This window comes from Agelaius phoeniceus, chromosome 3 (genome assembly GCF_051311805.1).
Source record: "Agelaius phoeniceus isolate bAgePho1 chromosome 3, bAgePho1.hap1, whole genome shotgun sequence".
Classification (NCBI taxonomy): Eukaryota; Metazoa; Chordata; class Aves; order Passeriformes; family Icteridae; genus Agelaius; species Agelaius phoeniceus.
The window spans coordinates 381,292-406,269 of NC_135267.1; the positions used below are offsets into that span (position 1 = coordinate 381,292).

Sequence of the window (24,978 nt, forward strand, 5' to 3'; positions counted from 1 at the left end):
CGGGGGGACAGCAGGGACAGCCCGGTGCTGGGGGCGGGACAGACCAGGAGATCCCGCGGGGACAGCGGGGACACGGGGACAGCCCGGTGCTGGGGGGGACACGGATCGGGGGGACAGTGGGGACAGCCCGGTGCTGGGGGGGACACGGATCGGGGGATCCCGGGGAGATAGCAGGGACACGGGGACAGCCCGGTGCTGGGGGGGACAGACCGGGAGATCCCGGGGGGACAGCCTGGTGCTGGGGGGACAAGGACCGGGAGATCCCAGGGGGACATGGCCCCATGTGGGACAGCGGGGACAGCCCGGTGCCGGGGGAAATGGCAGCTCCTGGGGGGCAGTGGGACCCCCAAAACCTGGGCAGACAGCGGTGCTGTGGCTCCATGGGGACCCCAGTGACTGCAAAAATGGGGCACCTGTGAGGCACGGTGGGAACAGCGCCGTGTTTGGGGACACGGCAGTCCCGGGTACCCTGTGGGCTCCTGGAGGACAGTGGAGACACCCCCTCACTGCCTGGGGTGACGGGGGTCCCGTGGGGGTCCTGGGGAGCAGCAGGGAGCGGGCTGTTCCTTGGGACGCTGCAGCGTCTTTGCCCCAGAAGCATTTATTGGGGAACACCGAACACAAAGACAGGTGACAGGGGTCGTGGGGACACAGCCCCGGCCCCGGAGCGGTGTGTAAGGCACGTGGCTGGGCCGGGGGTACCGCACAACATCCTGGCCTGGACAGGGCGGGGGGCACCGCTCCGACCCCCCCCGGCCGTGGTCCCAGAGCCCCGGGCGGGGCAGCCCAGCAGCCTCGGGCCGTTCCTCGGCTCTGTGAGGATGCCCCAGAGGGTTCCCGAGCAGGGGGTGCCCGGGACCCCCGTGCTGGGCCGTCAGAAGGAGGTTTCCTGCACGGCGTAGAGGGGCCCGGCGGCGCTGCGCACGTAGCCCTGTCCCTCGTCCCCTTGCAGCTCGGGGCCGGGGGGGGACACCCCGTTGGGCACCCCGTGGCTCTTCTCTGAGATGTTCCCATGGCCGGGGGCCTGTGGGGACACAGGGGGGACACAGGGGAGGCAGAAGGGGCAGGGGGGGCACAGGGGAGGGGGCAGGGGCAGGGGGGGCAGCAGGGGCAAGGGGGGCAGGAGGGACACAGGGGAGGGGGCACAGGGGAGGGGGCAGGGACAGGGGGCACAGGAGGGGCAGAGGGGGGGGCACAGGGGGGGCAGCAGGGGCAGGGGGGCACAGGGGAGGGGGCAGGGGAGGGGGCAGGGGCAGGGGGGGCACTGGGGGGGCAGCAGGGGCAGGAGGGGCAGGGGAGGCACAGGAGGGGCAGGGGGGACACAGGGGAGGCAGCAGGGGCACGGGGGTGCCCCCATGTCCCCCCTTCCCCCGGGGTGTTGTGGGGGGGTCCTGTCCCTCACCTGGGCAGGGTCGGCTCCCCCGCAGCAGAGCCAGTGGCGGATTTTGGGGGGCAGGCAGCAGAGCAGCCAGGGCAGCACGGGGGAGATGGTGCGGGGGTCCAGGGCTGCGGCCGGCGTGGGGCCTGGGGGCGCAGGGCCGTGAGCGGGGTGGGGGCAGCACGGCAGCCCCCCCGCAGCCCGCACTCACCCGTGAGCAGGCTGACCAGCAGCCCCACCAGGATGACGGTGGTGGAGTTGTGGGCACTGTACCACATGTAGGACAGGCTGTAGAAACGCTGCAGCCCCGTGGGGCTGGGGGACAGGGTGTGAGCAGGAGGGGTGGAGCAGCCCCCCGAGACCCTGCACACATCCTACACACCCACCTGAGACCCTGCACACCCACCTGAGACCCTGCACACATCCTGCATACCCACCTGAGACCCTGCACACCCACCTGAGACCCTGCACACACCCTGCACACCCACCTGAGACCCTGCACACCCACCCTGCACACCCACCCGGCACTGCCAGCACACCCAGCACTCACCTCGGGGGCGGTGCTGAGGTGGGGGGCAGCAGCGTGGTGGCCAGGACAGTGCTGAGGTTGCCCACGGTGGGGAGTGCTGTGCTGTTGGCCGGGGGCACCCCCTCGGCCCCCGGTGTGCTCTGCAGGAAGCTGCCAATGCCCACCCAGAAGGCCATGGCCAGCCCGGCCAGCAGCCCCACCACGGCTCCCTGTGACAGGGACAAACAAGGCACTGGCCCCACAGAGCTCCCCACGCAGCCACACGGGGCTGGGGACGCCGCCAGGCGGGGACACTCACGGTGGGGTTGGCGCAGGGGAAGAACATGCCGAGGCAGAAGAGCCCCAGGAGCGGGCCCCCCACCATGCCGAAGATGCTGATGGCTGCCTGCGGGGACACGGCCTTCAGCACCAGCCCCGTGCCCTGGGCAGCCCTGGGGGCCCCTCACCCCCTCTGGGGTGCCAGGGCCAGGGTCCCTCACCCCTTCTGGGGTGCCACAGCCCCTGCCTACCTGCAGCACGGGTCCCAGCATGGAGGACACGTACGCCATCCCCAGGCAGAGCAGCCCGTAGCTGAGAGCTGGGGAGGGGAGGGGGGTGTCAGGGCAGTGCTGGGGACCCCCCCAGCATGCCAGCCCCGCGGCTGCCCCCCAGGCACCCCCCATCGCTCACCCAGCAGCTTGGAGAGCAGCGTGGCCCGCGACTCCGAGAGCCCGGGGAGGTGCGGCCGCACCAGGTCCTCCATGGTCACGGTGGCCAGCGAGTTGAAGGCAGAGGAGATGGTGCTGGGGAGGAGAGGGGCAGGAGGGGGCTCGGCCGGGACCCCTGAGCACAGCTGAGCACAGCTGAGCCCCCGGCCCGGGACCAGCACTCACCTGAGGGCGCCGCTGAAGAGGCAGGCGACAAAGAGCCCGGGCAGCCCCGGCAGGTCCCGCAGCACGTCCATCACGAAGAACAGCACCAGCTGCGGCAGGAGGTCAGTGCAGGGCTCGGGGCAGAGCGGGGGGACACACGAGGGGCTCTCAACCCACCTGGTCATAGGAGGCAGGGCGCTGGCCGGGCGCCAGCGGGTGCTCCCGGTCGTACACGAACATGACGAGGCCGGTGAGGCAGCTGAGGCACAGCACGATCTGCTGGCAGGGGAACACGGCGTAGCAGGAGCTGCGGGGCCGCGGGGCTGTCAGACAGGGCACTGGCAGGGCCCCACCCCGGCTGTGGGAGCCCAGCCCAGCCCCACTCACAGCTTGGCCTCGCGCTCGCTGCGGGCGCACAGGTAGCGCTGCACCTGCGCCTGGTTCACCCCGTACAGCGACAGCATCATGAAGATCCCGCCCACAGACAGCGACCAGAAGGTGTGGCGCTCCAGGGGGCTGGGGTCCAGGCTGTGGGGAGCACCGGGGGGGTCATGCTGAGGGTCCTCACTGCCACCACATACCCCACGGGAAAGGGGGTGACAGTGACAGGGGTGGTGGGCCACACCACCACTGCAGGGTCCTATTCCCCCAGCCCAGCTGCCCCAGGTGTCCCCAGAGCAGCACAGGGAGTCCCTCTCCCCCCACCCAGCTGCCCCAGGTGTGCCCAGACCAGCACAGGGGGTCCCTCTCCCCCAGCCCAGCTGTCCCAGGTGTCCCCAGAGCAGCCCAGGGGGTCTCTCTCCCCCCTCCCAGCTGCCCCAAGTGTCCCCAGACCAGCACAGGGAGTCCCTCTCCCCCCACCCAGGCTGCCCCAGGTGTCCCAGACCAGCACAGGGGGTCCCAGGAGCCAGGGTCCCTCTCCCCCCGCCCAGGCTGCCCCAGGTGTCCCCAGAGCAGCACAGGGAGTCCCTCTCCCCCCACCCAGGCTGCCCCAGGTGTCCCCACGGCAGCACAGGGGGTCCCAGGAGCCAGGGTCCCTCTCCCCCGGCCCAGCTGCCCCAGGTGTCCCAGACCAGCACAGGGGTCCCAGGGCATGGCTCACTCGATGCCGGCGATCTTGCCCTGCTCCTCGGCCACGCGCCACACTCGGGCCATGCCCCCCACCCGCCAGGCGCCCACCACGATGACGGCCACCTGCCCCGCCAGCATCACCAGCGTCTGGAACACATCTGTCCAGATGACGGCCTTCAGGCCACCCTGGTGGGGACACAGGAGCCGTCAGCACGGGGTGGCAGCGCCCACCTGGCACGGCAGGGCACAGGGCACCGGGGACTCACCAGGGTAGTGTAGAGGGTGCAGACCAGCCCCATGGTCAGCACCGCGCTCCAGAGGTCGAAGCCCGTCACTGGAGGGGGCAGAGCACATTACTGGGGTGAGGGGCAGCGGCCCCCGGCACGGCCCCACTCCTGCCCCCATCGTACCTGCGTTGAGGGCCAGGGCAGGAGCGTAGAGCACCACCCCCATGTAGATGACCTGCGGGGAGGGAGAGCAGTGCTGAGCCACGCCCAGCCCCCAAACGCGGCAGCCCCACGGCCCCGGCCCCGCTCACCATCTGGAAGATGAAGGTGATGGTGCCAAACACCCGCACGGTCTTGTTGAAGCGCAGCTCCAGGTACTGCCAGGAGAGAGGTCAGGGCACCCGACTGCAGCTGCTCTGTGCTCCCCACATCCCCTGCCCTCCCTGTGTCCCCTGCCCTCCTCCCTGTGTCCCCCCTGCCCTCCCGTGTCCCTCCTGGCCCCTGTGCCCTCCCCATGGCCCCTCTGCCTTCCCGTGTCCCCCTGTCTTCCCCATTCCCCTGTGCCCTCCTGTGTCCCTCCTACCCTCCCAGTGTTCCTCCTGCCCTCCCCGTGTCCCCCCTGCCTTCCCCATGGCCCCTGTGCCCTCCCCGTGTGCCCCCTGCCTTCCCCATTCCCCTGTGCCCTCCTGTGTCCCTCCTACCCTCCTCATGTCCCCTGTGCCCTCCTGTGTCCCTTCTACCCTCCCAGTGTTCCTCCTGCCCTCCCCGTGTCCCCCCTGCCCTCCCATGTCCCCCCTACCCTCTCATATCCCCCCTGCTCTCCAGTATCCCCTCTGCCCTCCTGTGTCCCCCCTGCCCTTCTCGTGTCCCCCCTGCCCTCCCTGTGTCCCTCTGCTCTCCCTTTGTCCCCTCTGCCTTCCTTGTGTCCCCTCTGCCCCCACTGTGTCCCCCTGCCCTCCCCATGTCCCCTCTGCTCTCCCTTTGTCGCCTCTGCCTTCCCTGTGTCCCCTCTGCCCTCCTGAGTCCCCTCTGCTTCCCCACTGCCCCCTGAGCTCTCCCATGTCCCCTCTGCCCTCCCATGTCCCCCCTGCCCTCTCCGTGTCCCCTCTGCCTCCCCATGTCCCCCCCGGCCTCTGTGCCTTCCCGTGTCCCCTCTGCTAGAAGACGGGGATGAAGATGTGCGTGGCGATGAGCAGCCCCCTGCCCTCCCTGTGTCCCCCCTGTGCCCTCCCCGTGTCCCCTGTGCTCTCCCGTGTCCCCCTGCCCTCCCTGTGTCCCCCCTGTGCCCTCCCCATGTCCCCTGTGCCCTCCCTGTGTCCCCCCCGTGTCCCTGCCCACCTCGTAGGTGCTGGTGATGCGCAGGCGGTAGAAGATGGGGATGAAGATGTGCGCGGGGATGAGCAGCCCCAGGAAGTAGGAGCAGCCCAGGAACCAGTACTCGGTGCCGAAGCGAAAGATCTCTGCGGGCACGCCCAGGATGGCCACGGCCGACTGGAAGGAGGCCAGCAGGGACAGGGCCACGGGCAGGCAGCCCATGTCACGGTTGGCCAGCAGGAACTCCTGCACCGTGCGCTGCCGGTCGCCGCTCAGCGCGTAGAAGAGCCCGATGGCGGAGGAGAGCACGAGGAGCAGCGCGAAGATGCTGTAGTCGATGGCCGTGAACTCCATGCCGAGCGTGTCCCCGCTGCGCCGCCGCCGCCGCCGCCCCGCCGCTGTCCCGCCGGCCTCATGGGCGCACCGGAGCCCGCAGCGCGTCCCGAGCGGCACCGGCCCGGCCCTGCCAGCGGCGGGAGCGACGTGTCAGTGCTGCGGGGACCTTCGCTCGCTCTGCTGAGCCCCGGGGAGCCAGAGCGGGGCAAAACGCCCGTCCCTCCTCCTCCTCCTCCTCCTCCTCCTCCCTCTGGGCCGGGCTTGTCCCCCCCGGGCCACCCCACCTGCCCCGCTGAAGGAAACTGGAGAGTCTTCAAAGAGCACGGAGACAATGGCTGCAAAAACAGTCCCACCCGGGCCCCCCGCAGCACCGGCACCGCCAGTCCCGGCCGAACGGGCCAAGCTCAACACAGCCGCCTCCGGTGCGGGACAGCCCCGGTGCCAGCCGAGCCAAAGCCAACACGACCACCCCCGGAGCTGAGCAGCCTGGAGCCCGCAGTGCCGCTCCCACCGAGCCAAACCCAGCCCGGCCCAACCACCCCAGCCCTGCACCAAACCCGGCAGCACCGGTCCCACCAGCAGCAAAGGCAACCCGGCCCAACCACTCCAGCAGCGCCCTGCCAGAGCTGCCCCAGCGCAGAGGCATGGACAGGGGGCAGCTGGCGGCCTCGGGGCAGCAGCCAGGGGGGCACACACCTGAGAATCCACCCTGACCCTGCTGACAGGCATCCATCCCCCAGAGCCCCCCGTGCTCTGCCCCCGGCCTGGCTCCCGAGGAGCAGGAGGGGACAGCTGGGCACACTGCTGTCCCTGCCTGCCCCCACACCCAGAGGACACCCAGAGGACACCCAGAGGGCTGTGGCAGCAGGCACCTGGGAGCAGCAGGTGCCACAGGGCTGTGGGTACCCCCCGTTCTGGCCTGGGAGGGGGTGCAGGCTGTGGGGACCCCCTGTCCCAGCAGGGCAGCCTTAGGAGCACAGGGAGGACAAGTCTGGAGCGGGGGCAGCAGCCAGGGAGTGGCACGGTGCCCACCGTGGTGCCACGGTGATCCCTGGAGGAATGCTTGCCTGGGAATGATTGCTGGGATTAGGCTGAGCCCCTCCTGGCAGCCCTGGCACAGCCTGCCCGGGCCTGCCCACCCCACAGGGCCGGGGGCAGCGGAGCTGGCACGGGGCTCTGAGCACCAGGGTGGGGAATGGGGTGAGAGGGCAGCGTCTGTGCCGCCACCAGCCCTGGCCTGTCCCTGACCAGGACGGGCCCCACGTGTGGCAGCTCATGGCCAGGGTCCAAGGTCACTCCCCGCATTCCCCCGTGCAGACTAAACATGGGAGGGAGGTCACAGGGCGTCCCCGGCAAGCACAGCACAGCCCCAGTGCCCTGCACAGCCCTGGCCCGAGGCTCCCGTGCCCCACAGACCCCTCGGTGCCGGTGCTGCCTGCGGCCCCGGTGTCCCCACACGCCCTCCCCTGGTGCCCCCAGCCCCGCCGGCCCGGTCCCCCCTCCGAGTGCCTGCTGCCCCCTCGCCCAGCCGGTCCCAGAGCGTGCCCCACAGAGCGCAGCAGCGCCAGCCCCAGGCCCCGCTCTCCCGGCCCCAGGGTGTCCCCAGGGTGTCCCCAGGGTGTCCCCAGGGTGTCCCCGTGGTGAGCCCGCTGCCCCGTCCCCGCCGTGCCCAGCCCGCCTGCCCCGGTGCCCCGCTCCTCACGCTCCATCACAGCCTTCCCGTCACCCCGTGCCCTCGGGGACCCGAAGCTGTCCCCGGTGCCCTCATCCCGGGGCTCTCTGGGGCTCTACTCGCCTTCCCCGGTGTCCCCGGTGTCCCCGGTGTCCCCGGTGTCCCCGGTGTCCCCGGTGTCCCTGGTGTCCCTAACACGGGGCTCCGCTCCCTGTCCCCGCTGTCCCCAGCCAAGGCTCTGCTTCCCGTCCTCGGTGCCCCCATCCCGGGGCTCTGCTCCCCGTTCCCGGTGGCCCCGGTGGCCGCAGCCTGGGGCTCTGCTCCTTGCCTCCAGTGCTCCCAGCCCGGGGCTCTGCTCCCCGTCCCCGGTGTCCCCATCCCGGGGTTCCACTCCCTGTCCCCGGTGTCGCCAGCGCCCTCACCCCGCGAGCCCCAGTCCCCGCCGCCCGCGGGGCGCCCGGTCCCGGTGGCGGGAGGCGGCGGTGACCTTGTCCCGGCGGCCCCGGTGCGACACTCACCGGCGGCGGCAGCACTCTCCCCACGTGCCGCCGCAGCCGGGGCGCGCCGGGATGACGCCGGGGCGGGCGGGGCCGCTCCCGCCGCCGCTTCCGCCCGCCCGCCGCTGACGGCATCACCGGGGGCCGCGCGGGGCTCCGGTCCCGGTCCCCATCCCCATCCCGGCCCGGCTCCGCCCCCGGGCGGTCACCGCGCCCCGGTGCCCGCGCTGCCGGGGCCCTCCGGGGCCTGGCTCGGGTCCAGAGGGCGCCCGGGCCGTGCGGGCGGGGGGGAACGGGCACGGAGCCGCCGCCGCCGCCCGCTCGGGGTCCCCGGAGCGCGGGGATGCGCGGGGCCGTGCGCGGGTTCGCGCTGCTGCTGCTGCCGCTGCTGCTGCCCCGGGCCGCCCGCGGGGCCGCGGTGAGCACGGGGAACGGGGCCACGGAAACCAGGGGAGGGTCGGAAACGGGGGGCGCCGGTGGGCACAGGATGTCACGGGTCAGGGGTGCCCAGAGGTCAGGGGTGCCCAGAGGTCAGGGAGTGCCCGGTTCGAGAGGTTCCGGGGGAACCGAGGGTCGGTGGGTCCCCGGTCGGGGCTGTCCTGAGGCCGGCGGTGCCCGGCTTGGAGGTGCCCGGGCGTCGGGGAAGCCGTGGGTTGCCCTAAGGCCGGGGAGGTTCCCCTTGTCCGGGGAGCGCCGGTACCGGGGGTCGGGGATGCTCGGGAGTCGGGGATGCTCGGGAGTCGGGGGGTGCCCCTGTGCCGGAGCTGCCCGTGCCCCCTCGACCTGGAGGATGCTGCCCGTGCCCCCTGGACCCGGGGGATGCTGCCCGTGCCCCCTGGTGCCCCGGGGATGCTGCCCGTGCCCCCTGGACCCGGGGGATGCTGCCCGTGCCCCCTCGCCTCCCCAGGTGTGCGGGCTCTGCCCGGGGCCGCCGCGGAACGGCTCCATCGTGGCCCGCTTCTGTGAGTCCCGGCGGGACACCGAGAGCGACGGGCGCTGCTGCCGGGAGCGGGGCCCGTCCCCGGGGCGGCTTCTGGGGTACGAGGGGCCCGGGGGAGGACGGGGATGCACAGGCGGGGGCCGGATCCGGGGTGCTGGGGGGTCGGGGGCCGCGTGAAGGGGGTGCTCGGGGGATGGAGGGTGCCGGGATGGGTTCGGGGCTCGCAGCGGTGCCGGGGAGTGGCGGGGCTGGGGAATGCCGGGTGGAGCATCCTGCGTGGTGGTGCGGGGGGATCGGGTACAGTCCGGGGCTGAGGTGGGTGCTGGGGGTCACAAGGGCCGCAGGGGAAAGTGTGGGGCACAGGCATTGCTGCTGTGTCCCCAAGCACTGCCCCTTCCCAGGCTGGACCTGAGCAACTGCTCCCTGCAGAGCGTTCCCCCGGGACTGGCCGAGGCCACCGCTGCCATCGTCCTGTGAGTCCCTCCTGCCCCTGCAAGGAGCTGGGCTGGGCTGCCACAGGGGCTTGGGGCAGGTTTGGTGGGACATTCCCCTGGGCCCAGCCCAGCACAGGGGGTTGGGGCAGGTTTGGTGGGACATTCCCCTGGGCCCAGCCCAGCACAGGGGGTTGGGGCAGGTTTGGTGGGACATTCCCATGGGCCCAGCCCAGCACAGGGGGTTGGGGCAGGTTTGGTGGGACATCCCCGCGGGCCCAGCCCAGCACAGGGGCTTGGGGCAGGTTTGGTGGGACATTCCCGTGCACCCAGCCCAGCACAGCCGTGCCCTGCTGATCCTGGGGGCATTGGCTGCTCCCTGCCCTCCTGCTGCCAGTGGCAGTCCATAGGGTGTGACCAAACAGAAACCACCCCCGTTTTTGAATGGGGAGCCCTGGGACCTCTCTGCCCAGGCAGCCTTAGCGGGAGCAGGGGACAAATCCTTCTGGAGCTGTCATGGTGCACATTGTCACAGGACAGCCAGTGGGGGCCTGTGCTGGCACAGGAGACATGAGCCACATGGTCACGTCTTGGCTTTTGCCACAGTCCCACGGTGTCCTCATCCCCGGGTTGGGGAGATGGGAGTCAGGGAGCTGCCACGTCCAGGGCTCAGGGCGCAGGGTCAGACGAGCCCAGTGAGCCGTGCTGGCCCTCAGGTCACCGTGACACCTCAGCTTGTCAGTGTTTTTGTTAATGAGCAAGCACCGTGACACCTCAGCTTGTCAGTGTTTTTGTTAATGAGCAAGCACCGTGACACCTCAGCTTATCAGTGATTTTGTTAATGAGCAAGCGCTCCCTCAGCAGCTCTGCAGAGACCTTTGAGCCCTGCAGGGCCGCACCCCCAGGGCCTCGGGCGGGCAGGGGGTGCTGGGGGCATGGGTACTGCCTGAGTTCAGCGAGATGCCAGGGGTGCCCCCGGTGCCTGCCAGGCCGGGGTGCAGGATGGCACTGAAGCTCCGTGTGCTCGCAGGGACCTGACTGAGAACCCGCTGCCAGCTGTCCCCAGTGCTTCCTTCCGGGGCTTCACCAACCTGCAGAGCCTGTGAGTGCTGGGGGAGCGGGGCTGGGGGTCACCGTGGCGCCCGTGCTGAGCTGTGCCCACAGCACAGTGCCCGTGCTGAGCTGTGCCCATGCTGAGCTGTGCCCACAGCACAGTGCCCATGCTGAGCTGTGCCCATGCTGAGCTGTGCCCACAGTACAGTGCCTGTGCTGAGCTGTGCCTGCGCTGAGCTGTGCCCACAGTACGGTGCCCATGCTGAGCTGTGCCCGTGCTGAGCTGTGCCCACAGCACAGTGCCCATGCTGAGCTGTGCCCGTGCTGAGCTGTGCCCACAGCGCAGTGCCCATGCTGAGCTGTGCCCATGCTGAGCTGTGCCTGTTCTGAGCTGTGCCCACAGCGCAGTGCCCATGCTGAGCTGTGCCCACAGCGCAGTGCCCATGCTGAGCTGTGCCCATGCTGAGCTGTGCCCACAGCGCAGTGCCTGTTCTGAGCTGTGCCCACAGCACAGTGCCCATGCTGAGCTGTGCCCACAGTACGGTGCCCATACTGAGCTGTGCCCACTGCCCACAGCGCAGTGCCCATGCTGAGCTGTGCCCGTGCTGAGCTGTGCCCATGCTGAGCTGTGCCCACAGCGCAGTGCCCATACTGAGCTGTGCCCACTGCCCACAGCGCAGTGCCGCTGGCGCTGGAGTGTCCAGGCGGGAGCGATGCCTGGCAGGATGTGACAGTGGACAGGAGCAGCCGGCTGTGCCAGGGACAGAGGAGCCTCTGCAACAGCTCCCAGCAGCTCGGTACGGTGCGGGACGGGCACTGGGTGTGTGGGGCTGGCACTGGGGTCTGGCCTTGGCCCTGAGCCCCTGCTCTGCTCTGCCAGCCTGGCCATGCCCTGAAAACTCTGTGTGTGCCCCCGACGGCCCCGGCCTCGTCCAGTGCCTCTGCGAGGGTCCCTTCCATGGCTACAGGTGCCTGCGAGAGGTGGGTGCTGTGGGACTGCCCCTGCCCCTGCAGCTGCAGGGGCTGCCCTGGTGCTCACTCCTGTCCTGGCAGGGCACGTTCCCGATGCTTCTCTTCGGAGGAATCCTGGGCACCGCCACCGTGTCCCTGTCCCTGCTGCTGTGGGGCACCCAGCGGAGGAAGGCCAAGAGCCCCTGAGCAGGGCAGGGCGCCGTGCCGGGGCTGGGGGCTCTGGGCACCAATAAAGCTGCGGGACCTCGCTGTGTGTCCGTCTGCTCCCTTCCCGGGGGAAGGGCGGGTGTGGGGTGGAACCCACGGGAGGGGGGCTGTGCACATTCCCACTGCTATAGATACAGATTATAATGTTGGCTTTTCACAAATATTAAAATGAGTTTTTATGGGTAGTGTTAAAGTTACTTTGTTATAAAGGCAGGTTTTACTTCTGTTAATAATTAAACTTAGACATAGTAGTGAAATAGCTGATATCAATGTGGTTGTGTTAAAATGCCTGCTGGGATGGGATGACATCCAAAGAACACAGGATGAGCACACCTGTACAGATCTGCCAACCATCAGCATCATGGCCCACGGTGACCTCACCGTCTGAGGACATCATGGACCAAAGCCCAAACTGAAAGGGATAAGGAGAAGGAGCCAAAACCACAGCCGAGAAACACCCATGCTCTAAAAAGGCAGATCAAAGGAGGGGCCATGTAAAACAGTTCCTGGAAAATGTAAACTAGTTTTTGGATATGCATAGGGTCTATGAATATGCAAAGGGCTGATGTAGTTGGAAGATATTGAAGGGGTATCCCCGAAGGTAACAGCAAAAGTGTGGTCTTGGCTGAGTGCCACAATGCACCCGGCTGTAATAACCTTTGCTTTATGGTATACAGCTCCTATTGGCCTTTATTACACTCCAGAAATGTTCATGGGAGAGTGAACCTGTGTTTCACAGCACCGTCCCCGCGCTGGCTGCGCCCTCGGGGCTCGGGTCAGAACGGGGGGGGAGCGGGAGGAGCGGGAGGAGCGTCCGCACCGGGAGCTGCCCGGCCACGGTCACCGCTGCAGCCGCGGGGAACGCGAACGACCGGGAGCCGTGTGAGCTCAGTCAGCAGGGACGATGAGCAGTACCAGAGTAGCTCCAAGAAAATGGTCCTGTATTTTACATCTATCGTTAACCGAGCACACCAGGGGAGAGCGCGAACGCAGTCCCCCACTACCACAAATTATGCAGTCGAGTTTCCCGCATTTGGGGAAATCGCAGGGGTCAGCACACCCGGAGTGCAAGGGATGAGCCTCGCCCTGGGAAAACCACCTGCCTGATCATGGTGTCTCCCCTGCCAGGTAAGTATACCCGAACACCCCCACCGCCCGCCTGCCCCGCCCGCCGCACGCCCGCCCAACACACGCCCGGCCCCGCCCCGGCCCCGACACCGCCCGGCCCCGCGCTGCGGCCCGGCCCGCACGGCCCGGCACGGCCCGGCCCGCGCCGAGCCCGCGGACGCGCCAGGACAGCGCGGGCACGGCGCGGGATCGGGCCCGGCATGCACCGCGCGGCGGGGACAAATCTGCATGGACACGCCCCCGTCTCCCGCTCGCCCCGCCCCCTCCGGGCCGGCCCCGCCGCTCCCGCCCCGCCCGGGCCCCGCCGGGAGCCCCGAGAGCCGCGGAGCCGCTGCCCCGGGCCGGGCTCGGGCCGGGCTCTGCTCCCGCCGGGCCCGGGGCTCGGTGCCGCCGTCTCCGCTGCCGGAGCTGCCGCTCCCCGGGCACCGCCCGCTGCTGCCGCGCCCCTCCCGGCGCCTCCGCTCCGCACCGCGGCTCCTCCCGGGGCTCTCCTTGCCCTCGGCCACGCTCGGCCGGGCGTGCGGCGTTCGGGATGCGAAAAATGCCTATTTTATGGTTGGCTTTTCGCAAACATTCAAATGAATATTATTTGTGTTATGTTAGAAAGTTATGCTGTATTAATTTTCTTAAGTAGTGCGTTAAATATGGTTTTAGGTTAAAACATAATGTTAAAATAGAAACTATGCTATGTCAGATACTTTTTTAAAGAAAGGCCTCACACCGAGATAGCAGCCACAGGACACCGAAATCTTTCAGAGAAAAAGAATTTATTGCTCCCTTATCAGAACAAACGAACTTCCCACCTCGCTCAGCCCTGGAAATGCAGTCAGGATTCGGAGGAAGAAGCTGACACTGCCCAGACAGAATCCTGTGTTTAAATGGAATTTATGCATCATGGATGAGGTGTATGAATACGCAACAGGCTGTTGTTTTCAAGGGTTAATCCTCTGTTAACATGGGGCCTTTTTCGGGCTTATTTTGCCCAGAAAAGGTACCTGGACTGTCTGTAACTCTTTGTTTTTATTGTCTCATATTGTCCTAATTCAAATTGTCCAAATTATTATTACCCTGATTGTATTGCTATTTTTATAACCATTTTATTACTATTAAACTTTTAAAATTTTAAAACCAATTGATTAGTGTTTTTCTCATCAGCAAACCCAGAGTTTATCTGTAAAGGCAAATCTCTGTTTCCATTCACCAATCAGTGCAATCCTTCCCAGTGTTTCTTTTGTCCCCCAGTGCTGGTTTTAGCTCCCAGCAGACCCAGGGTTTGTTTGTAAAGACAAACCCACCGTTCCTCTCAGGGCCAAGCTGTGAGCATCCCGTGCTCTGCCCCGTCCATCCTGACAGCTCAGGCTGCTGCTGCTGGGGGATTGGAGGGTAAATTGGAGCTGGCAATACCCCAAACTGCACAAAAGAGCCTTTTCACAGTGCCAGGCTGGGGGAACCCAGGAGATTCCTCTGGCTGCCCTGGAGGGCTCCAGCCCCTGCCCAGGGGGCTCAGGGACCCTGGCACAGAGCCCAAGCCCCCTGGGCCTTTGATTGAGCCCTTGGCAAAAACAATTCCCAACCTTGTATGAAGGATTACAAGCCACCACAGTTTCAGTAGAATGAGAGTGAATTTATCACAGGGTGAAAAATAGATTTTGGGGTTTTAGAATGGGGTCCAGGGGGCAAGATGGAGGGATCTGGGGGTGTCCAGCCTTTCTGCTTCTTCTTCTTCTTGGCCTCCATCTTCTGCTGTGATGGTGGCACTTTGGGATTGGTTTAGAGTAGAAGCTCACTGTCTGACACAGGTGATGGGTATTGGGAAGTCATTGTAAACATTGTACACATTGTAGTTTTTAGTACAAATACATAACACCAGCCTGGGGGCAGGCAGAGTGCCTGAACTGTCCTGCTGGACGGACCTGGCAGGGCAGGAGAAGGAATTTTATAGATAAGGAACAATAAACACCCTTGAGACCGAGAAATGAAGAGCTCTGGCTCCTTCTTCAAGCGCCGGGCTGGGAACAGAGACTTTGAGCACATCTCGGGGTCAGAGTGAGCACAGAGAGCCTGAGACAGGGCCCAGAGCCCCTCGCTGGGGCTCCCATTCCATCGGGGTTGGTCTTTTCTCACCCTCGGACTCCTGGCTTCAGCTCAGCCTTTGGGGGTCCCACGTTTCTCTCTTGCCCCAGGGTCCCAAAGCCCAAACCGGAGCTGTGAGGGCACCCAAATGTAGGAATGTGCTCTCTGTTGAGGCAGGGATTAAATTATTCTTTGTCTGTTTAAAAAGGCAAGGAGCCCACGAGTTTCTCTCCCCAGTTTGGTAAACAGGCACCACAGAGGACCTTTAAGACTTCACCTCAAACCTGAGGTTACCTAATTAGACAAAGGCTAAAAAGTCTCACTTAGGTAATTCAGGAGAACAAGAAAAGAACAAAGGAAATAATCATGTTGTGGGGTGTTCTAGTAGGAGTAAGGACATCTTGCCCCTGGCTCGGTTTTTCTCTGTAAGAGCTTTGTTATTTTGCTTTTTATTAAACCTTTTCCCGTTTCCAACACTACCTCAGAAGCCATCCTGCTGATTTTATGCCATTCGGGGTAGCTGAGCTATCTCAGGTGTAATCAATTCTGAGAGCTCCTAGGACCTCGCTCAAAGAGAAACCCTAAAACTTTCCCTGGGTAAATGGGCAGAGCTGCACTTTCCGTGCCTTTTCCAGGGGAATATGCAAACTGCCCAGAGCCATTTGGAAAAGTTAATTGTGCATTTACCTTGCACAGCAAACCCTGCCCCAGCAGTGGCAAAGGGCACTCGGGCACGTGGAGAAAGCGCTGGGCTCATTCTGTGTTCCCAGACTGAATTCCATGGGATGTCCGAGGGATTTCCTGCCCTGGGGGATTTCCTGCCCTGAGGGATTTCCTGCCCTGGGGGATTTCCTACTCTGAGGATTTCCTGCCCTGGGGGATTTCCTACTCTGAGGATTTCCTGCCCTGAGGGATTTCCTGCCGCTGCAGGAACAACACCAACCTTTTACTCCAAGTCCCTCACAGCCAGTAAGGACAGAACAGGATATTCCAGTGTCCACTGGAAAATCCACAGCTCCATTCCCGGCTCAAGTGGGCCCAAAGGATTCAGGGAGACAGGAGATGCCTGCAGTCCCCTTCAGCCCAGCCCAGCTTCTTCCTCTTGTGCTTTTCCCTCGAGTCCCGGCTCAGCCCATCCTGCCTGCAGCCCACACTGTGATATTTTGGAGGTGTCAATCCCAGCTCAGGAGCTGCCCCTGCTCAGGCCTCGCCTTCTGCCCCTGTGCTGCCCATGGCACAGATTTGGTTATTTCTGCCCCTGATAGAGATTTGGTCATTTCTGTCCCTGGCACAGATTTGGTCATTTCTGTCCCTGGCACAGATTTGGGCATTTCTGCCCCTGGCACAGATTTGGGCATTTCTGCCCCTGATAGAGATTTGGTCATTTCTGTCCCTGGCACAGATTTGGGCATTTCTTGTGGCTCTTCTCCTCCCCTTGTGCTCCCTCCCGTGGCTGCGGGCACCCCCTGGGCAATCCCCATCCTCTCTGCCCCCGTCCTTCCCGGAGTTGCCATCCCAGACCCGGCACGGAGTGCGAGCAGCACCGTGCGAGACAGCGCCGTGCCTGCTTCCCGTGCCGGGCCTGGGGCCGTTCGGGGACTGGTTCTGTTCTGGATCGGGACATGTTCGGGGGCTGCTTCCGTTTGGGATCTGATCGTGATCTGGTTCCGTTTGGGGTCTGGGTCCGTTCGGGATCCAGTTCTGTTTGGGGTCTGGATCCGTCCGGGTCCTGGATCCTTTTGGAATCTGGTTCCGTTCGGGATCCGGCTCCGCTCGGGGGCTGGATCCGTTCCTGGTCCGGGTCCGTTCCTGATCCGGTTCCCTTCGGGAGGATCCGGACGCGCCCGGGCCGGGCGGGGGGCGCTCCGCCGCGCCGCCAGGGGGCGCCAACACGAGAGCGACTATCGAGGCGGGGTTTGGAGAGGAGGCGTGGCCATGCAAATCACAGCGGGTCAGGGGACGGTGCAGTGCGGACTTCTGGGCGTGTCCATGCAGATTTGTCCCCGCCGCGCGGTGCATGCCGGGCCCGAGCCCGCGCCGAGCCCGCGCTGTCCTGGCGCGTCCGCGGGCTCGGCGCGGGCCGGGCCGTGCCGGGCCGTGCGGGCCGGGCGGCAGCGCGGGGCCGGGCGGTGTCGGGGCCGGGGCGGGGCCGGGCGTGTGTTGGGCGGGCGTGCGGCGGGCGGGGCAGGCGGGCGGTGGGGGTGTTCGGGCATACTTACCTGGCAGGGGAGACACCATGATCAGGCAGGTGGTTTTCCCAGGGCGAGGCTCATCCCTTGCACTCCGGGTGTGCTGACCCCTGCGATTTCCCCAAATGCGGGAAACTCGACTGCATAATTTGTGGTAGTGGGGGACTGCGTTCGCGCTCTCCCCTGGTAATGTTGGTTCAAAGGCAGATTGAAATCACGAGGCTTCCGCTGAGATTTTCTTACCGCTGCAGTTCTTTGGTCCGGACTGGTTTTGCCCCTTCCAAGATCAGCTCCTACCCCAATAACTTCTGTATCCCGCAGATCCCCGCCCGGGCCGAGGCAGGAGCAGGTGCTACGGTCGCTCCGGGCTTTTACAGCCCAATTAATCTCTAAACTGGTCATCCAATTTCTCAACCCTGCTCTCCTCACACGGAGTGGTCCCAGAGCCTCCACCCGGGTGCACTCTCGCTTCCACCGTCCTGTCGCGGGTCTGTCAGCACAGAGGAACCCTCAGGGCGGGCAGCGAGTGCAGGACCCTGCAGCGACCCCCAGCACGCAGTGTTACCACACGAGTTTATTTAAATAAAACCGAACACAGATGCAGCGTTGCGACCGGAGTGATGGACCAGACAAGCGATGCGACAGGGACGTGGCAGCCGGGGCGGGCGGGCGCTGCGAGCCCTGGCGGTGACCCAGCCCAGCCCCGGCTCCCGGGGGCCACCGGCGAGAGGAGAGGGCCCGCTGCCGTTCCATGCGTGCTGAGCACAGCCCCCTCTCCGGGACCCCCGTGGCTGCCGTGGCCGCGCTGGGCTGGGCTCTGCTTTTCCCCTTCCCAGGAAGCTGAACCCACTTCTCTCTCCTTTGCTCCGTGGCCTCCCACTCCAGCAGGTTGGCACTCGCTCTGCCACGGGGGTCCTGGGGCCCGGAGGGTCCCAGCCAGGTGAGCAGCCCCCAGGACCGGGCCTCCCTTCTCACTGTCACCGGGGCAGGACGTGGCGCTCGCTCACACCGGGGGGACAACAGAAATAAATACGGGGAGGGGGTGGCGCGGGCAGGCCCCGGCCGGGGCCAGAGCCCGTCCCCAGCCCCAGCCCCGGCGCAGCCGCGCTCCTCGCCCGGGGATGCCCGGGGATGTCGGCTGCTTATGGAGATGGTGCTTCCCCACCCCGGAGCTGCCCGTGGCGTGTGACGGACGGGGCGCGGGCTCGGAGCTCGATGTCTGTGGTGGGGGGCGGCGCGGGGGGCGCAGGGGGCGCGGGCCGGGGCTAGTACTCGTCCTGCTCCTCTGGCGGCTGCTCCTCCAGCTCGTCATCCTCCGGTGGGGCAAAGCCCTCCTGGGGGGAGCAGGGGTGGCACGGGTGGGCACACCGACCTCCACCCGGCTGGGCAAAGCCCTGGCACCCCACGGAGTGAACAAGGACGGCTCGGGGGGAAGGGAGTCCCTCCCTGCCCAGGGAATTCCCGGGATCAGGACAGGGACATGGGCTCCAGCCCACCCCTCACCTCCGTGGCATAGAGCACGCTGACGATGCCGGTGATGATGGGGCTGTTCTCGTTCTCGTGCTCCTGGCAGATGAGCTCGATGTCCCGCAGTTTGCTGAAGTAGAAATCCCGCTCCTTCTCCAGCCCGTCCACTGTCAGCTTCAGGTCCATCAGCTGCGCGAGGGGGGAAACGTTCAAAACCTTCAGCCCCCAGCCCCAGGGTGCCCCCCAGCCGCGGGCAGGGACCCCGCCCTCCCTACCTGTTGGTTGAGCTCCAGGATCTGCGCGTCAGCCTCGGTGCCGCCGTTGCGGGCGGCGGGCGAGTTTTTCCGTAGGATCCCGCTGGGGGCGTTGCCGAGGCGGGCTGGGTTCGGGCTGTTCTTGGGGCCCGTGGGCGAGGTCCTCTGGGGCACTTGACAGCACACGGGGACCAATGGGTTAATGCTGGCTGGGGGGGGCTGCCAGCAGGGACCACCCCCCGTGCATTGAGTGGGGGGCAGCAGCCCGGGCAGGCTGTGCAGAGCCAGGGCTCCAGGCTCTCCCACTTTCAGCCTCCCGCCTGCCTCAGCTTCCTTCCCCTGGTAAATCTCACCCCCAGCCCTCCAAAGGTGCTCGTGGCTTGTTTGGGGTTCGGCATGGGGGCTGAGGAGGCCTCAAACCTTGACAGCTCCCACTGGGCCAGCACAGGGAGCCCCCAGTGCCCACGGGAGCTGCATGGCACAGGGGGGATGGCAGCCAGGGGTGACAAACCAGCCCGGGCCGGGCTGAGCAGGCAGGTGGAGCAGCCAGGATCCCTGTGCTCTGCAGTCTGGGTGTCCTGCAGCCCCCCCGTGGCAGGCAGGCAGAGCAGGGCAGGGCAGGGCAGGGCAGGGCAGGGCAGGGCAGGGCAGGCAGCAGAGCAGGGCACAGGCAGGGGCAGGGGGACGCCTGGCTGTGACCAGGGGTGCAGAGGGCAGGGGGCAGCACTCGCTGAGGGACAGCCCCGGACATTACCTGCAGTGCCAATGGGTTTCTTGGGTTTGTTGTAGATGTGATCACCTGGGTTAGGGGGGGGCGCCACGTCCTGGCCCTGCCGCGCCAGCAGCGGGTTGTACTCCTTCCCGTCGTAGTTGGCATCAAAGAACTTCTTGAACCACTGGATGAACTCAAAATTGTCCTGGAACTTGCCCTTCACCAGCCGCTCCACGGCGATGATCTGGGGGCACACGGGGGCTCAGCGGGGACACTGGCACAGGGATGCCAGCCTCCCACGGGGTGACAGCCCCCGCTCTCCCCATGCACCTACTTTGTCCACTCCCATCTTCTTGAAGGCGGCCTGCAGCACCTTGAAGTTGTGGATGTACTCGTGCTCCAGCTTGGCCTGGAACTTCACCTTGCGCAGGTGCACGCAGCCGGGGAACAGCATGTCCATGAACTGGCAATAGGCAGCCCCTGCGCCGGGCCCAGCCACGGTCACGGGGAGCTGGGGGCACCCTGGCAGCGCCCCCCGTGTCCCCCACAAGCCCACCTGAGCAGAGCTGCTCGATCTTGGTGTAGTTGAGCTGCAGGGAGTCATTGACCCAGGCCAGCATGTCATGGCGGCTCAGGTTCTCGCTGGTCACCGACGTGGAGTACACATTGACGGCCATGCCCCAGCTGCCAAGAGATGGGGGCACACTGGCACCCCGGGCACCCCAACCCCGCTCCAGGGGCACTGGGACCCGGGGTGCCCATCCCAACTGTGCTCCAGCACCAGGGGCACTGGGACCCAGAACATCCATCTCAACTGCGCTCCAACACCAGGGGCACTGGGACCCAGGGCATCCATCCCAACTGTGCTCCAACACCAGGGGCACTGGGACTCAGGGCATCCATCCTAACTGTGCTCCAACACCAGGGGCACTGGGATCCGGGGCATCCATCCCACCCAGACTCCAACACCAGGGGCACTGGGACCCGGGGTGCCCATCCCACCCAGACTCCAACACCAGGGGCACTGGGACCCGGGGTGCCCATCCCACCCAGACTCCAACACAGGGTAAGGGGTCCCAGGACACAGGCACTGCCAGCCCTGCCCAGGGCACTGCCCCTGTGCCCGGGGGCTGCTGCCCTGGGTGAGCCCAGGGGCTCCTGGGGGCTGCTGCCCATAAGCAGCTTAGGGCCCCCCTCTCCGGCCCCCGGTGCTGCCTAATCTGCCGGGGCCGGGATCGGGGTCCATTAGAGCAGGGCTTAGAGGGGCAACATCTGCCGGCAGGCGGCCTCCGCCCAGATGGCCGGGGGCTGCGGGACCCCCCGGCTGCAGCGCCAGCCCGGCAGGGCTCGGGGCGCCGCTGCAGCAGAGTGGGGGGCGCGGAGCCCCACGGTCACGGTCCCGCACAAACGCTCCGCTGCAGCCCCCGCGGAGCCGCCCCTTCCCGGAGCGGGGGTCCCGGGGCTCCCGCGCCCCCCCGCCCGGCAGCGGCGGCAGCGGCGCCGTTAATCCGCTTCCCTCCGCGGCGAGGGGGGCCGCGGGCCGGGCCAGCTGCCAGGCGGGGGCAGGGGGGGAGTGCAGCCCCCAGACCCCCCTCCAGTGCCACATCCCGGGGGAATGCGGGGGGGACAGCAGCAGCAGCAGCAGCAGCAGCGCGCATCTGCGCCCTGGGGCTGCGGCGCCGGGGCCTGCGGGGCGCTGCCGCCCCCGGGCCCGTTTGGGGGGCGGAAGGTCCCGGTGGCCGCGGTGCCCCCGTGTCCGGTACAGCACCGCGGTGACTCAGCACCGGCGATGCCGCAGCCGGTTGAACCCCTCGGCGGCTGAGCCCATCCGGGACCCCCGAGCCCCCCGTGTTACCGCACGCACCCGCGGTGGGGGGGGTCGGTATTTTTAGCCGCCGCCGCAGCAGCTGGAACCGAGGCCCCCGCGCCGCCGCCGCCCCCGCACGGCGAGGTGCGCACCGGCCCGCTCCCGGTACCGGCGAGAGCCGCGGCCCGTCCCGCGCCCGTTTGGCGGCGTGGCGGCCGCGGGGCGCGGGCAGGGGTCCCCCCAGGGCCGCCCCCATCGCGCCCCCCTCCCCTGGCTCCGGCGGCGGAGCTGAGTCATGCGCGGCGCTGAGCCAGAGCCACGCGCACTGCGGTGCCGCGGCTGCCGGTACCGGGGCTGCGGCGGGGGCGGCGGGGCACGGGGCACGGGGCTGGGGCTGCCTGCCCGCACGGCGAGGAGCAGCTGACACCCCCCTGCCATCGCCGGCCCTTCCCCAAATAACGGGGCCGCAGCCGAAGCATCGCCCGGGCCGGGCGGGGGATGCCCGCGGGACCGGCGCGGCCGCCGGGGCTCTGCGGCATCGCCCGTGCTGGGGAACGGGGCAGGGACCCGCAGGCTCCCCGCCGGGATGAAACGGGGGTGTCACCGCGCCAGCCGCACCTCGAGTCCCGCACACGCCGGCACACGTGAGAGCGCGGGGGCGAACCCTGACACGGGGGGAGCACCGTGATCCCCACCGAGCACCGTGACACGGGGGGAGCTCCCACCGAGCACCGTGACACGGGGGGAGCACCGTGATCCCCACCGAGCACCGTGACACGGGGGGAGCTCCCACCGAGCACCGTGACACGGGGGGAGCACCCTGATCCCCACCGAGAGCCCTGATCCACACCGAGCACTCTGACACGCGGAGGGAACCGTGATCTCGCCGGGAGCACCGTGACCCCGCCAGGCACCGGCGCGTCCCGAGGCGGAGCGGGGACACCGCCCGGTGCCACCCAGCCCGTCCCCGCCGCCTTCCGAGCCCCGGGCGCAGCGCGGAGCCCGCCCCGGTGTCACGACAGGGCAGCCGGTGCCCGCGGCACCCTCCGACCCGCTGCCGCCCCCACGCCGGGGATGGACGCGCCCAGGGCCGGGAGCCTCCGGCCCGGCCGGTTTGCCGCCGGCTCTTGCCGAAAAAAACCGAATGAAAAATAAGAATTGAGGCCGGATTCCCGGCGGGCCGAGAGGAGAGGGGTCGGTTGGTGCCGGGCGCCCGGCCGGGCGGGGGACGCTTACCGCTGCATTTTAATTGTCCGGGCGGGAGCCGCTAATCACGGCCCGACGGCCGCCGAAGCCCCGGGCGTGCGTCCGTGCCCGTCCCGCGGCGCTGCCGGGGCGCACGCAGAGGTCGTCCGGGCCCGGTCCCACGGCGCAGCCCCCGCGGCCGCTCTGCCCAAACAAACGGGAGCAGAGTGAGGCCGAGGGCGGCACCGGCGGCGGGCACCGGGAGCTGAGCGGCACCGCGGTACTGCCGGTGCGAACTGGGCTGCTGCGACTGGCGGCTTCTATTTTGGGAGCCGTCCCGGTGGCTTCTCAAGTGACAAACACGCCAGGGGGGTGGCAGACAGCCCGGCGGGGGCCGAGCGCCGTGCGGGGCTGGCAGCGGGCACGGTGGCCCGGGCGATGGTCGCCCACGTGCCCCCCGGGAGCCCCCCGGAGCCGCTTCCCCCCACCCCGAGCGGAGCATCCCCGCGCTCCGGTGGGCACGGCTGGGTTGGCCGGGGACCGGCAGCGCCCAGCTCCGCTCCGGCTCCATCCCCAGCTCCGTACCGGCTCCGGCCCCGGCACCCTTCCCCGGTTCCCGGCGGCGGCAGCGCCCGTCCCGGCCCGCGGCGAGGCACGGCGGCCGTTCAGGCACCGGGAGCGGCCTGGCGGCTCCCGGCGGCGATGCCCGCCCGCCCCAATCCCCCCGCCGCGCTCGGCTCCCGCTAACCTAAATAACTCGGTACGGCGGCGGCGGGAGCATGTGCAGAGCGCGGCCCTCCCCCCGCTCCTGAAATATTAATGCCGCGGGATGAGCCGAGCCGAGCCGAGCCGAGCCGAGCCGAGCCGAGCTGAGCCGAGCCGGGCCGGGCCGGGCCGAGCCGAGCCGAGCCGAGCCGAGCTGAGCCGGGACGGGCCGAGCCGAGCTGAGCCGAGCCGGGCCGGGCCGGGCCGGGCCGGGCCGAGCCGAGCCGAGCCGAGCCGGGACGGGCCGAGCGGAGCCGGGCTGGGCCGAGCGGAGCCGGGCCGAGAGCCGGGCCGGGCGGGGAACACGCTGGCATCCCCGGCCGGGACAGCGTGCCCGGGACACGCCGCCGGGCAGGGCTGTCCCCAAAGTGTCCCCAAAGGGACCGCACCGTGCGAGCTCAGGACATCCCCGGGAGTCCCGGGACCCTGCGGGGTGTCAGAGACGGGGGCTGCGGCCCGGCCCGGCGGGAGGAGCCGCTCGGGAAGATCCCGGCGGGAGATGGGTCTGGATATCCCGGGAGTGGCGGGGGAGCGCAGAGAAGGGCACCGGGCCCGTCCCGACACGCGCGCGTCCCTGACAGCGTCACCTCACCGGGGACACCGGCGTACCGGTGCCGGGCCGCCATGAGTGCGAGGACCGGGAGCGCGTCACGCTCGGTGTGTCACGCTCGGTGTGTCACGCTCGGGGTGTCACGGTGACAGCCACCTGCCGCTCCGGACCGCCACGGCGCCATCGCCCGCGGGACGGGACCGGCGGCACCGGCAGCGCCCGAGCGGCGGCGGCCCGCGTCCCGCAGGTCTCCGGGTGATGCCCGGTACCGGCAGCGATGCTCGGTGCTGCGCGGGGCAGACGCTGCAGCTCCCGGCGTGCCGTACCGGTGCCGTGCCGTGCCGTGCTGAGGCCGTTCCGTGCCGTGCCCACGGGCCCGCGGGAGCCGCGGCCGGGACGCAGGAGCGGCCGCCGCTGAGTCAGGCCGGGCCTGGCCGCCACCGGCCCCGCGGGACCTCTCGGCCCCGCCGCTCGGCCCGGACCCGTTCGCGGCCCGGCTCCAACCGCTCCATCCCCGGCGTTACCGCACGAACCGGCCCCCCTCACTTCGGCACGCCCCATGGCCCCTCGTCCCTCTGGCCTCGCTCCTCCAGCCCCGTTCCCGGCCCGGCCCCGCCGCTCCATCCCCAAGGCCCCACGGCCCCCCCGGCCGGTGCTGCCGGGCGGCGGCGGCCGGTGCGGGGATGCGGCGGATGGCAGCAGCGCCGCCCGCTCCCCTCCCTGCCCCAGGGCGGCCCCGCTGCACTCACCGCTCGGCCGCGGCCGCCGCCGCTCCGCTGCCCCCGCTCCGCCGCTCCGGGACCGGGACCGGGACCGGGACCGGGCCGGAACCGCACGGACCGACCGCGCCTGCGCCGCCCCCCCCGCGGGCGGTGCCAACGGCCCCGTTCCGCCCCCGCTGCCATGGCAACAGACAAGGCCACGCCCGCTTTGCGCGTTGAAAATGGGTTGGCCACGCCCCATTCGGAGTCGCAACGGGCCCGGCCACGCCCCTCTTTGCTGCCATGGCAACGCGCATGGTCACGCCCCCTCCGCCATGACAACAGACATGGCCACGCCCTTGTCGCCATGGCAACGGTCCCGACCAACGCCCCCTGGTGGCGGGAGGCGACTTCTGCACCCCCAGAGCCCGCGGGGACCCCCCGACACCCCCAGACCCCCCAATCCCCACCAGAGCCCCCTAAACATCCCCAGAGCCCTCGGGGACCCTCAGGACCGTTCTGTGACCCTTCAGGACTCTCTTCCTGGGGCCCCCACCTGGAGCCCCCCAAGACCCCTCTAAGACCCTGGGACCTGTGGGACCCACCCCCTGACATCCCCAGAGCCCCCAGAGCCCCAAGTGTCCCTGTGACACCCCTGTGGCACACCCA

At 68.2% G+C, this 24,978-nt stretch overlaps 3 protein-coding genes and 2 non-coding genes across 10 annotated transcripts; 2 read left to right on the forward strand and 3 right to left on the reverse strand.

The window, feature by feature from the left end:
- Positions 1 to 563: 563 nt before the first annotated feature.
- On the reverse strand, positions 564 to 8,017 carry SLC5A6 (solute carrier family 5 member 6). 2 transcript variants are annotated; one of them, XM_077176393.1, is made up of 16 exons: positions 7,897 to 8,017; positions 5,395 to 5,833; positions 4,368 to 4,433; positions 4,240 to 4,291; positions 4,096 to 4,163; positions 3,861 to 4,015; positions 3,146 to 3,286; positions 2,936 to 3,065; positions 2,780 to 2,868; positions 2,577 to 2,689; positions 2,417 to 2,484; positions 2,206 to 2,292; positions 1,929 to 2,116; positions 1,590 to 1,693; positions 1,403 to 1,524; positions 564 to 1,024 (listed from the first exon to the last, which is right to left on the reverse strand). In XM_077176393.1, the coding sequence occupies exons 2-16, from the start codon at positions 5,722 to 5,724 to the stop codon at positions 875 to 877; spliced, it is 1,863 nt and encodes a 620-aa protein (XP_077032508.1). In that variant the 5' UTR covers positions 5,725 to 5,833; positions 7,897 to 8,017; the 3' UTR covers positions 564 to 874. The 2 variants fall into 2 exon arrangements, with proteins under 2 accessions (XP_077032508.1, XP_054508963.2); XM_054652988.2 differs by having other exon boundaries at positions 7,801 to 7,934.
- Positions 8,018 to 8,161: 144 nt separating this feature from the next.
- On the forward strand, positions 8,162 to 11,518 carry ATRAID (all-trans retinoic acid induced differentiation factor). The gene is made up of 7 exons (XM_054653006.2): positions 8,162 to 8,293; positions 8,783 to 8,913; positions 9,217 to 9,288; positions 10,277 to 10,348; positions 10,975 to 11,096; positions 11,180 to 11,280; positions 11,353 to 11,518. The coding sequence occupies exons 1-7, from the start codon at positions 8,219 to 8,221 to the stop codon at positions 11,455 to 11,457; spliced, it is 678 nt and encodes a 225-aa protein (XP_054508981.1). The 5' UTR covers positions 8,162 to 8,218; the 3' UTR covers positions 11,458 to 11,518.
- A 932-nt stretch (positions 11,519 to 12,450) lies between these two features.
- Positions 12,451 to 12,614, reverse strand: LOC129133317 (U1 spliceosomal RNA). The gene has a single exon (XR_008535947.2). It is a non-coding gene; the product is annotated as a U1 spliceosomal RNA (small nuclear RNA).
- Positions 12,615 to 16,890: 4,276 nt separating this feature from the next.
- LOC129133311 (U1 spliceosomal RNA) lies at positions 16,891 to 17,054 on the forward strand. Its single transcript, XR_008535942.1, has one exon. It is a non-coding gene; the product is annotated as a U1 spliceosomal RNA (small nuclear RNA).
- Positions 17,055 to 17,424: 370 nt separating this feature from the next.
- MAPRE3 (microtubule associated protein RP/EB family member 3) lies at positions 17,425 to 24,517 on the reverse strand. 5 transcript variants are annotated; one of them, XM_077176396.1, is made up of 8 exons: positions 24,358 to 24,500; positions 22,345 to 22,497; positions 19,858 to 19,985; positions 19,636 to 19,781; positions 19,344 to 19,545; positions 18,611 to 18,762; positions 18,372 to 18,524; positions 17,425 to 18,202 (listed from the first exon to the last, which is right to left on the reverse strand). In XM_077176396.1, exons 2-8 carry the CDS (start codon positions 22,350 to 22,352, stop codon positions 18,134 to 18,136), a joined length of 858 nt encoding a protein of 285 aa, XP_077032511.1. In that variant the 5' UTR covers positions 22,353 to 22,497; positions 24,358 to 24,500; the 3' UTR covers positions 17,425 to 18,133. The 5 variants fall into 5 exon arrangements, with proteins under 5 accessions (XP_077032511.1, XP_077032512.1, XP_077032510.1 ...); XM_077176397.1 differs by lacking the exon at positions 24,358 to 24,500 and adding an exon at positions 23,042 to 23,060; XM_077176395.1 differs by lacking the exon at positions 24,358 to 24,500 and adding an exon at positions 22,879 to 23,031.
- Positions 24,518 to 24,978: the final 461 nt, after the last annotated feature.

Excerpts from the sequence above, each read along its gene's own strand:
- MAPRE3 (XM_077176396.1), bottom strand. Across the intron at positions 19,546-19,635 it reads AGAAGATGGGAGTGGACAAA|ATCATCGCCGTGGAGCGGCT; the intron begins GTAGGTGCATGG and ends GTGTGCCCCCAG. Across the intron at positions 18,525-18,610 it reads TCCTGGAGCTCAACCAACAG|CTGATGGACCTGAAGCTGAC; the intron begins GTAGGGAGGGCG and ends CCCCTCGCGCAG.
- ATRAID (XM_054653006.2), top strand. The coding sequence starts at position 8,219 with ATGCGCGGGGCCGTGCGCGGGTTCGCGCTGCTGCTGCTGCCGCTGCTG. Across the intron at positions 9,289-10,276 it reads GCCACCGCTGCCATCGTCCT|GGACCTGACTGAGAACCCGC; the intron begins GTGAGTCCCTCC and ends GTGTGCTCGCAG. Across the intron at positions 11,281-11,352 it reads GCTACAGGTGCCTGCGAGAG|GGCACGTTCCCGATGCTTCT; the intron begins GTGGGTGCTGTG and ends CTGTCCTGGCAG.
- SLC5A6 (XM_077176393.1), bottom strand. The coding sequence starts at position 5,724 with ATGGAGTTCACGGCCATCGACTACAGCATCTTCGCGCTGCTCCTCGTG. Across the intron at positions 4,434-5,394 it reads GCATCACCAGCACCTACGAG|TACCTGGAGCTGCGCTTCAA; the intron begins GTGGGCAGGGAC and ends CTCTCCTGGCAG. Across the intron at positions 4,292-4,367 it reads TCACCTTCATCTTCCAGATG|GTCATCTACATGGGGGTGGT; the intron begins GTGAGCGGGGCC and ends CCCTCCCCGCAG.